The sequence below is a fragment of the Boleophthalmus pectinirostris genome, unplaced genomic scaffold (genome assembly GCF_026225935.1).
Source record: "Boleophthalmus pectinirostris isolate CB_2022bp ecotype Guang Dong unplaced genomic scaffold, ASM2622593v1 HiC_scaffold_19, whole genome shotgun sequence".
NCBI classification, from domain to species: domain Eukaryota; kingdom Metazoa; phylum Chordata; class Actinopteri; order Gobiiformes; family Gobiidae; genus Boleophthalmus; species Boleophthalmus pectinirostris.
In genome coordinates, this window is record NW_026571140.1 from 21,164,687 (window position 1) to 21,179,062 (window position 14,376).

Below are 14,376 nucleotides of genomic sequence, written 5' to 3' on the forward strand. Positions count from 1 at the left end.
AGATTTGCATTGCACGTATGATTATGTACGATAAAATAACTATTGTGGTAATTACAACATGTTTACAAATGGATATAGACAAAATTATGAATAAAAAAATCAATATTAAAATCCTTGAATAAATTGTCTTAAAATTATATTTGAAAGGGCAAAAGATAAGCATAAATAATTTTACAATTACTATTGCTCAATTTTAGAAATGAGATAGATACAGTTTTTTTCTATTATGATGGTTCTTTACAGACCAACAGGTGGCGCTGATGAATATATCACGCTGAACCTCACCGGAAGTGCAAGCCGCGGGAGGACGCACCGACGGAGCGAGTGTGCATCTGTGCATCAAACAAACCAGTATTAAGAACAGATTTACTGCTGTGATAATACACTTGTTTACTGAATATATCTCATCATCGAAAGTTTATCTACGGTCTACAGTTCGGTCGCAATGTCTGTGGGTCCCCCGAGTCGCTCTTCCGCAGGCTGGCCCCGCGGAGGAGCCGCTCAGTTCGGGAGTAAATACATGAGCGGCAGCGGCGGCCCCGCGAAGCCTCTCACACTGGAGAGGACTATTAATCTGTAAGTAATAATATGTTTAAATTTAAGGAAACACGCTTTTACTTCAGCACAACATTATATTAACATGGTACTGCTATATAATTAACCAGGAACGGTAATTAGTCGAATCAAAGCATTGTAATAGTATTGTTCGAGACCATTGTTTATTGAACAAATGAATGAGCCCAACTCAGGCTTTAAGTTGTATTTGCCAAAGCAAAATCTTAATTTATTGTCAGTAATTCCCACGCCATTTTATGTTTATGTATGTATTTACTGTATTCATTTTTAAATGTACGCGAATTTGTATTCGATAACAGTAAATTAGCTTTAAGAAAATGCAACACTGTAGATCAGGGGTGTCAAACTCATTTTGGTCTGGGGGCCGTATCCAACCGACTTTGATCCTAAAGGGGCCGGATCAGAACTCCTGTCATATAAACCCCAAAAATAACAATAAGTTCAAATATTTGTGCAGAGAAACACAAATCTATTACAGAAATCTTTTTTAATTGATGAACTCTTTCTTTTACAAAATATTATAATATTATGAACAACCTGAAACTTTAAGAAAAATACAATTTCAACACAATGTTTTAACATGAACTTGTTTAACATTAACTTGTATAAATAGGAATAAGTAATTTTTTCTTGGAAAATCCTGCACTCGGCTCCACTTTTCTCATTTTGGACATTTTGCTGATGAGGGTGTCAGTCAAAATGATCGTCATTTAAGAGCGTTTGGAAAGAGACAAGTCTTCATTTTGCTGCTCTGGTGGGAGGGGCCACGTACAGAGGCACTGGAGACGCTATGATAAGCACCACAGAAAATTAACAATATTTTAATAAAAATAGAATTAAAATATTTTAGTAGAAAATCAGCCGAGGGCCAGATTAAAGGTGTTGGAGGGCCGGATCTGGCCCCTGGGCTGCATGTTTGACACCTGTGACTTAGACAAATATAAATTATACACTATTAGGAAATTTAAAGAATGAATATGAATGTATTAAATCTTTAAGTAAGCAAATTGTCTTGACATTTTTATTTAAAATAATTATGCAATTTAAAATGTATACAATGTGACGTATATCCAGCATGTGAATAGCCCATAGTTAATACTTCCTATTATTGTTATTATTTTTTCATCGTTTTATTGTTCCTAGTTTGTGAATTTTATTCACTGACTGATTTTTGAAACTGTGCAGGTAAACTTTAATTGAATGCCCTTTTGTTTTTCATACAGCTACCCCCTTACCAATTACACATTTGGCACGAAAGAGCCACTGTATGAAAAAGATGGCTCTGTGGCTGCCAGATTTCAACGGATGCGAGAAGAGTTTGATAAGATGGGAATGAGGAGAACAGTGGAAGGGGTGCTGATCGTACACGAACACAGGCTGCCTCATGTCCTACTTTTACAGCTGGGCACAACCTTTTTCAAATTGTGAGCCTTTCAGATATTATTTCAAGCTTAGTTTGCAATACTAATACAATAAATCGAATAATAATAAATAACAATTTCTCTCTTCAGGCCTGGTGGAGAGTTAAATCCAGGGGAGGACGAAGTAGAGGGTTTGAAACGTTTGATGACAGAGGTAGACTATCTGCCTGGTTATTTGTTTGTACTAGTAAATATCTGCACATATGCATACTTAGTTTCATTGTCTTTTAGATCCTCGGAAGGCAGGATGGTGTCAAACAGGACTGGGTTATTGATGACTGCATTGGCAATTGGTGGCGTCCCAACTTTGAGCCTCCACAGGTCAGGATTTGATAAAAGTACCGGTACTAAAATACTAAAAACAGCAAGATAAGGAGAACATATATTATTTTTATTTGTTTTCAGTACCCTTACATTCCTGCTCACATTACCAAGCCAAAAGAGCACAAGAAGTTATTCCTGGTTCAGCTACAAGAAAAAGGTTTGAATAAATACAATTTATCCCCGTTGGCGATTAAAAAAAAAAAAAAAAAAAAAAAAATCTAATGATGATTTTCATTTATGAATATGCATTGTGGAACAAAAATGTTCATTTCTTTGTCTTTGCAGCTCTGTTTGCTGTACCCAAAAACTACAAATTAGTAGCAGCACCACTGTTTGAATTGTATGACAATGCGCCCGGATACGGACCTATAATTTCCAGTTTACCACAGCTTTTGAGCAGGTATTTTGTGTACAAATCTAAATGGAGGAACTTATTTTAACAAATTAGGACTACTATTAACGTATATTTTTTTACAGGTTCAACTTTATCTATAACTAAAGTGGAATGGATAATATCTAGCTGTCTCTATGAGTGCAGTCTTGGTGTTTGAAGATCCGCAACAATTTGTTGGCAAGCGTGACTGAACTGTCAGTTCACAACTGTGTTTATAATGCTGTTAGAAAAATATGAACATGTAATGTCTCTTGCTTTTTTAATACTGACTTTTGTAGAAGGTATAAGTGTGAAAAACATGTTTTATGCCCTCCAAAAGAGGACAGTATTTGATTAAACAACATGCAACATTTAGTTTTTTCTTTTTACCTTGTAATGTCTGTTTTTCCCTCACTTTTAATAAATCAGTCTTTTTTTATATAAATTGTGAAATTTTTGAAGCTTTAATTTGTGAAACAATGTTTTAAAAGCAAATTTTTATGTGAACTATCTTTCCTTCATCTTAATGGTCACAACAGGTCAGGTTAATTTAGAAATTGGTTTGTTACTTCCTAATCTTTGCGAAATGTTTGACCACCATAATGGAGCCTTACTTCAACATGTTTGTCACCGCATTTATATTATGTTTGAATTATGGGAAACCTTCACAAAAACATAATTTAAAGCCAAGTAAATGCATTCCTTCGATCTTTACCCACTTTGATGTAGCATATATTCCTTATGAGGATGGATTGGTAATTTATTATAAGACCCATTTTAACTTCTATGATCATAAACTCAGCCTGTCAGCCCATATTCGGGGAAAGAATAAAAAAAAGCAACGTCATTAATCCGCGACGCTGTTAGCCAAACGCAGCACGTTTTTGGTCGCAATCAGCTGTCAAATTTGACACTGCTTTTAGAGACGTTTGTATGGATGAACAGACTCACAATTCAACATGACGACGAAAAGACCACAAAACGACTGTGGGAGCGCTGAGAAGAAAAAGAAGAGAAAGAACAGTGCAGAGACGATTGTTGGACTGTGCTCTATTTTGGAAGACGAACAAGTCAAGACAGCAGTGAAGCGAGCATGGAGCCAGAAAACGCACTATACCCGCGGTAATGTTTTTAATTCATCAGCTGTCGGGCTGTACAGTTGTAAACATTGTTCGTAAACATCTTAGTTCTTGGAGAAAGAGTTCTGTTAATGCGGTCCGTATAATAGAGATGCATTAACACAACATTTCCTACAATTCTATATATATTTTACATGCAGAGTTTTTTATTTTTATGTTAAACAGGAGATCTTGAATTGGCTTGCCATCCTTTCCCACACTGCATCATAAGAAATTTTATTGGTGATGACGAGTTTGTAGATAACCTACAGAAAGAATTGCTGGGTCTCAACTTTAATGAGAAATCTAATGATTTATACAAGTTTAAACAGGTATTTGCCAAGTTTACCACACAAATGTTCAGTTGCATGCCTTGAGAGCTATATTTGTGAAAATCCTGGTGCTTCTGTGCAGTCTGATGACCTGAAGAAGAGAAATGAACCTCACATCCAAGGCATAAGGTAATATAGATCAGTTTCGTTTGCAGTGTTGTCTTTCACCACAAGGCGGAGCTATAGATAGATTACTCACCACAACTACTTATTACTTTATTAAATGTACACTTACTACTGTTTTTTATGGATACAAAACTACTTGATTACATTCTTTGCTCAGTTGTTCGGGTGCACAATTACATTATAGTTGGCTGTCAGTTTGTCGAGGCATCACTTGTAATCATAACTACCTCTCTGATTTATTAACCTTCTTAGGATTTATTTTAATTCACAGTAACATGTGTCAATGGATGTCATGGAAGATTAGACACATGTATGCAAATTAGTTGTGGGGTTCCAAGTTCTCAAGTAAAACCACAGTAGTTTGATGATTAAATAGTTTTTTTGTATTTATTATAATTTACAATTTTTATTTTCAGGGCTGTGCTGTTTCAGCAATTTCGGCCATGGCTGGAGGCCATGATAGGGGTGGAACTTGAGAGCACAGTTGACATTTCCTGTGCCAAATATGAATACTCGGGTAACTTTCATCTGTAAATGAATAATCTTGATCAGTTTTAATTTTGGGTGTTCATTTTTTTCTGTATGTGTTTGTGCTTTCTCATTTTAGATATTCTTCTTTGTCATGATGACGAACTGGAGGGGAGACGTGTTGCTTTTATACTGTATCTTGTACCTCAGTGGGACAGTAGTGATGGAGGGACCCTTGATCTGTACAAAACAGACTGTAAGCATTGCAGTACATCCTTTATTCATACATCAAATCTAAGGCATTAAATAAGTTATGTTTTTTTCTTTTAGTGAATTTACAACCAAAAGAGATAAGTAAGACAATTGTGCCTACCCGAAACACACTTGTAATTTTTGAAGTTTCCCCAGTTTCTTTTCATCAAGTAAGATGAGACTTGATCTGTTACCTTTTGTGCCAACTTTCATATCATATCTTTCAATGATATATAAAATGATATCTGGTTCAGGTTTCTGAAGTTTTATCAAAAGATAAATGCCGTCTTTCACTTGGTGGTTGGTTCCATGGACCGTCTTTAGAACGACCACCACGTTATATTGAGCCGTCTGTGACAAGAAATCCTCACATACCAAGAGATGTAATCTTAATGTCTTATTATTATAATTGTTTCTATATGGTTCCTATAGTTTTGTTCCTCTTTTTATATAGGAAACTCTGCTTATGGAGTGGGTCAATCCAGTCTATCTGGACATTTCCTATCAAGAGCATATTCAGGGAGAGTTTGAGCATAGCTCAGAGATTCAACTAAAAGCCTTTCTAAAGGTAATAATGCCATGCTTCCTACTTTCATTGACTTGCCTCTGGTTAATTGTGATTCTCTTTTCAGGAGGAGAAATTTAGGCAAGTAAATGAAGCCCTGCAACTCAGTCAGATTCAGTGGACAAAGAAAGGGCCAGCTAATAAAAGGTTAGACTGGTAACCCATGTTTGCTCTGGTGTAAGTATAGTTTTCAGAATAGGTGTAATCCAGTGTATTTGAATGCTTTTAGGTGCTATGATGTTGCTTCACTTGAAAATCTGCCGGAGTGTGTCTATGGTTGTTGGGAACTCCTACATTCAGAGGCTTTTTTTCTTCTTTTGTCCAACTTTACTGGCCTTCGCCTGCACTACCTCTGCCCTTCTGATGATGATGACGATGATGATGATGATGATGATGATGATGATGAACAGCAAAAGACAAAAGAAAATGTAAAACGAAATGATAAAGGCACCTCTGCTGAAGAAACCACATCAAATAATCACAACTTAGCAGGTACATTTCTAAAGAAATTTAAAAGAAAAAACTATCTTATGTTTGCCTTGACTGGTCTTTGTTTTAAGTGGAAAGCACCCCAAAATGTAGTGGGGAGCTGCGCCGATGGACTCATGGCAGCTATACATTGCTGCATGATGGTGAAGCTGCACAAGCGGAATATGCTCTAGACCTGATGTTGCCTTTCCAATGTGTGGGTGAGTCTAAAAATGCCCCCGCCCCCCAGACCTGTGTTTTATCATTGTTCACTTTAAAGCCACAGTATGTAACTTTTTTTTTCCTTTTTCATTAAAAATATTGACTAAAATAAAAGCATGTTTATAAAAATATGCAACCTTACTCTGATCGGGCATGTTTCTCCACAAATCTGAGGGTTTCTTCCTACTTGTTTCCATCTAAGTTTTGTTCCTTTGGCTAAAAACTTCCGCAGTATGCCATAAAACGTATCCATCTCCATGGAGATTGTTCTGAAGTATGGTTTTAACTTTGTATTTCCATGGTGACATGACGCCTCCAGAAAGTTGCATACTGTACTTTTAAAATGTATGATGGTAGTTCTGTTCTCTGATTTATACTTTTGTTCTCAGACTGGGACACAGAGTATGGGGGCTTCACGTGTTATGTTGCTAATGAAGAGGATGAAGAGGTAAGTAATATAAATGTATTAAATACAATTACAACAGACAAAATATTGATATATTATTATATTATTGTTGCAGCTGTTGACTGTGTATCCAGAGGATAATTCTCTTGCACTGGTCTACAGAGACAAGGAAACACTCAAGTTTGTCAAACATATAAACCACAAAAGCTCCCAACAATCTGCTAACAGTTCAAGAGGCAGAACATTTTACGATTTCTCTTTTGTGTACTATGAATAAACAGCTTTCTGGTTCTTTTGTGCAAGTGCAGCTTTTTTATTCAGGTATAATATTATTCCAATAAATAGCTATTTAAACTGTATTTTTAGTTGTTTCTTTTTGTTTGAAGAGGTTTCAGTAGTTATCTAGTCATCAGTTCTAGGATTTTACATTGTTTTTGTTGTTTTTTTTTTCTTAATATATTCCTCATGATTGTTTCATCTTCTCTTCTGTCCCTACTCTTTCAGAAGTAGGCTTTGGACATCTTAAAGCAAGTGCTTTCAGTTAGAAGTTGATGCGCCATAATGGTATAATTATAATAATGGTGATGAATCATTCCAGCTAACATTTGTCACTTGACCTTGATCTCTTTTCTGGAATAAGTCTTGTCACTGTTTTATTGTGAATTGTCTGTTTATTACACTGCACTAGGCCTATACTGTGGTCAAATTACATGGATAAAAACATCTTTGCATGCAGTCAAGAATAATAATAACATATATATTTAAATTTTTCTGCTGCCATACTAACGAATTCCCATTAAAGAAAAAGTAACTTCCTTCCCGTGAATATTTCCCCTATGTTTGCACCCTGTTTGCGCTGGCCAGTCAGCTGCACGTCGGTCTTTACGCACAGCCAGTCAGACGCGAGAAGGCTGTGACGCGCCTGTGGGTGTGGCGCATCTGGAGGAAGACGGTCGAGTGATTAAAAAGTTGTCGGGTAAGTTTGTTTTCTTTATAAAGCGCATTTGTTGGATAATGCTCCTACATAAACATACTGCAGTTAAATCTACGATGTAAAACGTAAATGTTGTACCATCTGTTTGTGTGTACTTTACTAAGTTTTGGCAGTGGACGCTTGGTAACACTTCAACTAAAAGAAAACAATAGTGTCACGCTATTCTGCAAACGCTGACAACAGTGTAAACTTTGCTTTTAATTTTTTGTAGTAACAGACTATCTGAGTGAAATGTCACTTAAATCTGGCGTTTCCTGAAATCATTGGCCCTAAAATAACAGTGTAATAGAAGTACAACGACACTCCACCTGTAGGCGCTTACCCCTTCACGTGCGGAGTAAAAATCCCCGTCGACCACCGTCTCAAAATGCACTGATGTCCCTGTCTCTGAATTATGTAGTGGGCTGGGGCGTGTATCATAATATGTTTATTTAAAATATAAGTAGAGTTCGTCAGGGAAATAATTAGATAAAAAAAATAATAAATCAAATTAATAATTTAGTGGGAGGTGAGAATATATTCCTCAAAAACTAATGATTAGTTAATAAAAATAGCTGACTAACTTCATAACCTGTTACTGTACCTTTCAGTCCTGTTCAATGAGGAGGGAACAGACACTTTAAAACCCCCTTTTGTTACCTTTGACGTGGCCATTACTCCCACTTAGAATTTACCTAGAATACCCACTGGAATTGAACATTAAAATAGCTTTTTAACTTTTTAATTCGCGCTGCATGACCAGTGAAAAACACCTGTATTTAACTGAAGCTCCCCATCAGATAATCCAGGCTTGGGTTCAAATGAGGACACCAAAAACTGTGCTAACCTCAACCTTAAACGTTTACCTTGAATGAGTACAAATAATAATAAAAACATGTAGCCTTACCTCTTCACAGATCTGATCTGTAAATTGGCTTTATAGTGTCACCTGCTTGTCTTCATAGAGATAGATCTGTTTAATGCAATACTATGCTGTAACATTCCAAGTAAAATAGTAAGCCCCATACTATATCAATTTATTGCTCAGTATATGAACACTCAACAATATATTTTGGGTTCAATATTTATTGCGTGTAGAATTTAATTGTGAAAGTATGGTAAGTAGGAAAAGTAGTAGATTTTGTTGTAATACAATAAGATTTGAATGGTAATAGGTTAAATAAGACTTCTATGGCTAATTATTGCAAAATAATAGTAAATTTTGTTATTTATTTGTTGCACCTCAGGCCTTTTAATGATACTAATGTCTATTTAAAGTGGTTTACTGGGATCATCCTCCTTTATTGTCATTGTGTCAAGAGGAATAAAGTAGTTTCAATATTACTGTTTATCACAGTATATCTCTGTACTAATATAAAGGTCGTAAAATGTTTTTGTTGTGACAGGCCTGTGGAGATGAGCACCACCACCTCTACCTGAAAGGTTACATATTGCATCTTTAGGGCTGAACTCTTTGTCTGAATAATAAGCATTAAAGTGGTCTAATTTACACAGACTAGAAATGTTAACTATAATTTTATGCATGCCTAGTGGTGCACCTTTAAGTCATAATGTTATCATTCTGGTGAATATGTACATTATTATTGTATTTCTGGGGGGAAAAAAAGAAAGATTGATCAGTTTTTAGAAAATGTAAATTATTATTAGCTAAAATCATCAACATAATTTGCATTGGATCGATAACTTGTTCAGGGAATACTAGAGGTTGTCTTTTGGCAGCCAAGGCAAAAATTATGTATTTTAAGCCTCTCATGATCATTTAATCCTCATGCAGCCGGTCAACTAATCTCACAGTATACTTCCAGGGAACCAGTAGATAGGATCGCACATAATTACATACTGACTGATTTATGAGATTCCTGTGGACTTTGAAGCCCAGCATACTGTATTAGTAAAATATGAGTGCATGCATATAATCCAGCTCAGTGTTGCTCTTTCTAAGGAGAGAGTCATACGCATCCTGTGGACAGAGACTGAGCACAGTCAGTGGGCCTCTGTGGTTCATTCAGAGTACAGCAGCTAGAGACTGAGCTGGGCGAGTGGAGAAGATTAAACGTGTTTTTATGTAATGAATGTTTCACAAGCAGGTGGGGATAAAATGGGTAAGGTAGAGTGAGGCTACATCAGAGAGGACAGTATTTAACAGCACAATGTATTTGTCTCAATTATTATTTTATGTCTAAAGAAACAGAATAAACTTCATACACTACAGTAGATCAACGCCTGCTGTGCACTTGCCACAAACTGACAGGAAATGGCATTATCCTTTGTAGTATCTTATGTTTCTGATTGATCTCTGTGTTTTGACAAGTCGACAGAATGGCAGACAAGACTGTGGGCCATACGCCATGGAGTGGATGTGCTGTGCTGTTTTTACAGTCACTTTGCCCTGGTGTGAACCTGCTCTCACTGTACAAAGACAATAAGGCTAAGTTTATTGTTTTTAAAGTCATCAAGTTAACTCTTTCAGGTAAAGGTTATTGCTTATTTAATTTTTCATAAAGGTCTCAGGTTTGTATTGACCTGTTTTGACATTGTGTTCAGATTCTGCAGGTGGTCTGGAGGGTTATGAAATATTAAAGTTCCATGATGCGGACCCCTTCCTCGGCGTGGAGATTAAGTTTTTGGATGTGTCCACTTGTCAGCAATTTTTAGAGAGTTACAGCTCAGGAACTATGAGGCAATCCCTTTCTCAACACGGCTGCCGGCTGCTTACTCTGCCCCAAGAAATATCTGTGCAAACCCAGCTGAAGGCGAGTACACATACCCTGGATCCTTATCTCGACCAAATGGAGCTTTGCCTGCAACAAATCCATCTTTCTAAGGTAATATTGTTTCTTGGGGTTTGGTTCATGATTGTGTTTGCTATCAATCAAACACAGGTAGATTAACAAGTATTTTTATTTACAGCAAATAGATGTTTTACTTTTTTTTAAATACTTTCCCAAAAGTATATTGAAAACATTTAAATAGTGAAGATTAAAATTGTTGCTTTTTTGAATTACTTAATCAGGTGTAATAGTAGATACCAGTAATAATTTGTATTTTCAATAGGTTAAACTACAGCAGTGCTTCTCAATTATTTTCTGTCATGCCTCCCCTAGGACGAATAAAACATCTCGCGCCCCCCCGCGTGACTATAGACAGTATCATTTGTCTATAAAATTGTTATAAGTACACCTCTGCGTAACACTGCCACCTTATATGATGCCAACAACGCTCGCTGGTTTACTGAAGTAGCAGTCACAAGCGGGATGATTGTCGGCAATATTCGGCACGTTTTCGCTGAAAAAACTCAAGCGGCTTATCAGAGTGATCGGGGTGTAATGTATTTAAGCCTTAATTTATTGGGCTTCATGCTGTCCGCTGCCAACATTTTTAGACACAGTAAGCACACCGGTCTTTCCTCGTCTCCCACCGTAGTCACAGTGAAGCCAAGCGCTACATACGCTTCGTCATATTTCCTCGTCTTAGCTTTCGGGAGATTTTCGTTTGTCTCTTTATCTCCGTCTCTCTCCGCCTGTCTTCTCATCCCTGTTAAATATTTTTTCATAGTGTCACTTGAGGGTCTGCTACACTTCGTGTCTACACTTCATACTCAAACTCTGTGCTGTGTGCAAAGCGCGCATGCTCAGTGCAAACAAAACGCCTACACCACCGAGCGAATGCTCCCTGCGCACACTCTGCCAATGAGAGCGCTCTGCCCCCTAATGTAGTGGAAGTGCAATTGCACTTTATTCTAAAGGCCCGTTCAGACCAAAGCGTCCACTTTCTATGTAAAGTCTATGTGGACGCGCGACTAGAGCGTCCTGCGTTTTTGCGGCGCGTTTTCGGCGTCAGCGCGGCGCGTCTTCAGCGTTTTGGCGTCAGCGGCCAAGACGCGCGTCCAAGGCGTCAGCGTCAAGAAGTTGAAAATGCTGAACTTTTCGCGTCAGACGCGCAGCGTCAACCAATCAGGGACGAGTATCCAGAGACGCAGCGACGTTGTTATCAGGAAGAAAAACCCCAGAACCAGAACGAGAACCACAAACATGAGCGGAGAATAAATATATACGCCACAATCACCGAGCCGATCGCGAGGACTACACCAGGACCGGACCAGGACCAAACCAGGACAAGACCGGGACTAAACAACGACTAGACCGAGACTAGACCGAGACTAGACCGAGACTAGACCGAGACTAGACCGAGAATAGACCGAGACTAAACAAGGACTAGACCGGGACTAGACCGTGATTAGACCAGGACTAGACCGGGACTACACCGGGACCAGACCGGGACTAGACCGTGATTAGACCAGGACTAGACCGGGACTAGACCGTGATTAGACCAGGACTAGACCGGGAATAAACCGGTATTAGACCAGGACTAGACCGGGACTGATCCAGTGTCAGCGAAGTATAAACATATATACGCCCCAGTCGTCGACCCGATCTCCTCCGTTGATGTTTTATGTCATAAAAACACTCGGGAAAAGACCGGGACCGGGCTCTTGTTTCCAGGGCAACGGACGCGCGTCAAGTATTTTTGTCCCGTTCGTCCACGGCGTCAAAGAAGCGCGTCGGGGGCATCTAAACTCAAATGCAAAGGCTCCAAATAGAGGCGTCAAGGCGTTTTTTGACGCTTTGGTGTGAACGGCCCTTAAGACAGTAAAAAAAATCTAAATAAAAAAATAAAAAAGCATGTTCCCCGAGGTCCAACGCGCCCCCCTTGACGGAGCCTCGCGCGCCCCACTATTTGAGAAGCACTGAACTACAGTAACGTGGAATGTTAAACCACAAACTCGAAAGTTAGTAGCTCAATCCAAGCTCTTACCAGTGTATGTTATTGTTGTGTCCTTTGGGCAAAACACACATGTGGCAGTGGGATTGCTGGCTGCCACAGGTGCAGATTTGCTGCTATGTTTTATCTAGCTACTATAGCATGGCCCTTAACTGAATCTGACAAATATAAAACAAAATGCTAATTTACTAGACATGACAACATGTAATATATATTTTTGTGTTGTGTTCTCAGCCAGAGCGACTTCGTGATGAAGAAATTGAACATTTGGAGCAGCAGCTACAAAATCAGGCTTTCAATCACACACAGACCCCCACACAAGAGGAGTCTGTGCCCATCAATGCCTTCAAGTTTCAGAATAGAGTTTTTAGTAAGTTTGTTTTACTTTTGCCCACTACTAATTGACTGTAGTTCTGTGTATTAAAGCATTTATATTTATTTTACTTCTTTTCTTTTGTTTGTTACTCCCGTCTTTGAAGAGGATCGAATGCTGACACAAGCAGATGTTCAGAATTTTTCTAGTGGAGTTGGTCGTCAGTGGAAATTTGTAGGACGGGCCCTGGGAAAGAATTGCAGAGCTCTAAAAGGTCCTGCCATAGACAATCTGGCATATGAATATGAGAGAGAGGGGCTGTATGAACAAGCCTATCAACTGCTGAATCGTTTCATGCAAGCCGAGGGGAGAGAGGCCAAACTGAGCAGGCTGGTCAAAGCACTGGAGGACTGCAAACTCATGAGCTTGGCTGAAAATATTCTGGACTTTCAGCCGTGAGACATTCAAAAGTAAAATGAAAGTTTTTCACCTTGTGCGCTGTCCATTTTTAGCACAGTGTATTTGTTATGGAGCAATGGTTAACCCCAATATCATTCCAAGTACGCTTGCTGCATTAAATGATAGAAATAAATGGTTATTTTGAAGCTGTGTTATCATAGTCTAAATGGAAAAGTAATATGATTTAATGATCCGTTAATACATACAGCACCATTTTTATTTGATTGTTTTGATCAATTTAAGATTCAGTATATATGTAGGTCAAACCTGTTGGATCTGTGTGAGTTAATGTGTGTGTCTGAACTCTGCCCCTAATTTCAACCACCGATTAGTTTGTAAAAAATTAAATGGTTGTGAAAAAATGTGTTCATGTTTGTGCTTGATCCATTAGTGTAATTAAAACTGAAAATATAATTTTGTCCAAATTCCCTCAGGTGCAGTTTAGTGTTAATCCTAGCAGCATCTCTCCCTGTCAGTCACACACGTGCACAGGAATGTTTGACAAACTGTGCTGATGAAGATAGCTGGTTGCATCATTACCAGGCCAAAAGTGGCAGATTTGTGTGTACAGGTTTGATCTGCTACTGGTGACAAAAAGACATTCACATGGATTGAGTCTGTTGCAGGTTTGACTTCTCCTTCTTCATTCATGCTGCAAAAGCCCAACCCCCCCACTTTACTCCACTTGACCATCCGTCCAGATGTGATGCATAGGATTAGAAGCTTTTATCAAACACTGTATATGCCATTGCAGTCACACCCCCAACATTAATGAAATAAATGAGAACTTTTGAATACACCCATCCTTCCTGTTTGTTGAACTAGTTAGATACCTGTATTGGCCAGTGCGGTGGACTTTGTTTTTATAGGAAACCTTTTTGGAGTTTATTCCTGTCAAAGAATCTGAATACAGCATACAAAATGAAAAAACACAGGATATCTTAATTGAAAGTGTAGGCCTGCAGTATGTGGCAAAACACTACAAACTAAAGAACTGAGTCAGTTCTATCAATTTGGTCAAAAAAAAAAAAAAAATCCTATACAGTGCATTAGAACAACAAATATTTTGGTTTATGAATTTGTTTTAACAAGTTAATGTTACCTTAAAACCCCACTCGCACTGACAATTTAAGGTTAGACTATTTGAGATCATAGCCAATTATTTTCCGTGACGACA

General features: G+C 38.1%; 3 protein-coding genes across 3 annotated transcripts; all 3 read left to right on the forward strand.

Moving 5' to 3' along the window:
• The first annotated feature begins 286 nt into the window (after positions 1-286).
• Positions 287-3,139, forward strand: nudt21 (nudix hydrolase 21). Its single transcript, XM_055154500.1, has 7 exons — positions 287-576; positions 1,800-2,000; positions 2,088-2,151; positions 2,229-2,318; positions 2,403-2,478; positions 2,607-2,721; positions 2,799-3,139. The coding sequence occupies exons 1-7, from the start codon at positions 446-448 to the stop codon at positions 2,818-2,820; spliced, it is 699 nt and encodes a 232-aa protein (XP_055010475.1). The 5' UTR covers positions 287-445; the 3' UTR covers positions 2,821-3,139.
• A 404-nt stretch (positions 3,140-3,543) lies between these two features.
• Positions 3,544-6,942, forward strand: ogfod1 (2-oxoglutarate and iron-dependent oxygenase domain containing 1). Its single transcript, XM_020941604.2, has 13 exons — positions 3,544-3,816; positions 3,999-4,144; positions 4,227-4,273; positions 4,687-4,787; positions 4,878-4,994; positions 5,069-5,160; positions 5,245-5,373; positions 5,445-5,558; positions 5,623-5,702; positions 5,785-6,047; positions 6,116-6,244; positions 6,635-6,693; positions 6,767-6,942. Exons 1-13 carry the CDS (start codon positions 3,654-3,656, stop codon positions 6,926-6,928), a joined length of 1,602 nt encoding a protein of 533 aa, XP_020797263.1. The 5' UTR covers positions 3,544-3,653; the 3' UTR covers positions 6,929-6,942.
• Positions 6,943-7,528: 586 nt separating this feature from the next.
• On the forward strand, positions 7,529-13,613 carry tradd (tnfrsf1a-associated via death domain). Its single transcript, XM_020941605.2, has 5 exons — positions 7,529-7,627; positions 9,957-10,115; positions 10,190-10,470; positions 12,662-12,797; positions 12,907-13,613. Exons 2-5 carry the CDS (start codon positions 9,965-9,967, stop codon positions 13,197-13,199), a joined length of 861 nt encoding a protein of 286 aa, XP_020797264.1. The 5' UTR covers positions 7,529-7,627; positions 9,957-9,964; the 3' UTR covers positions 13,200-13,613.
• The last annotated feature ends 763 nt before the right edge of the window (positions 13,614-14,376 follow it).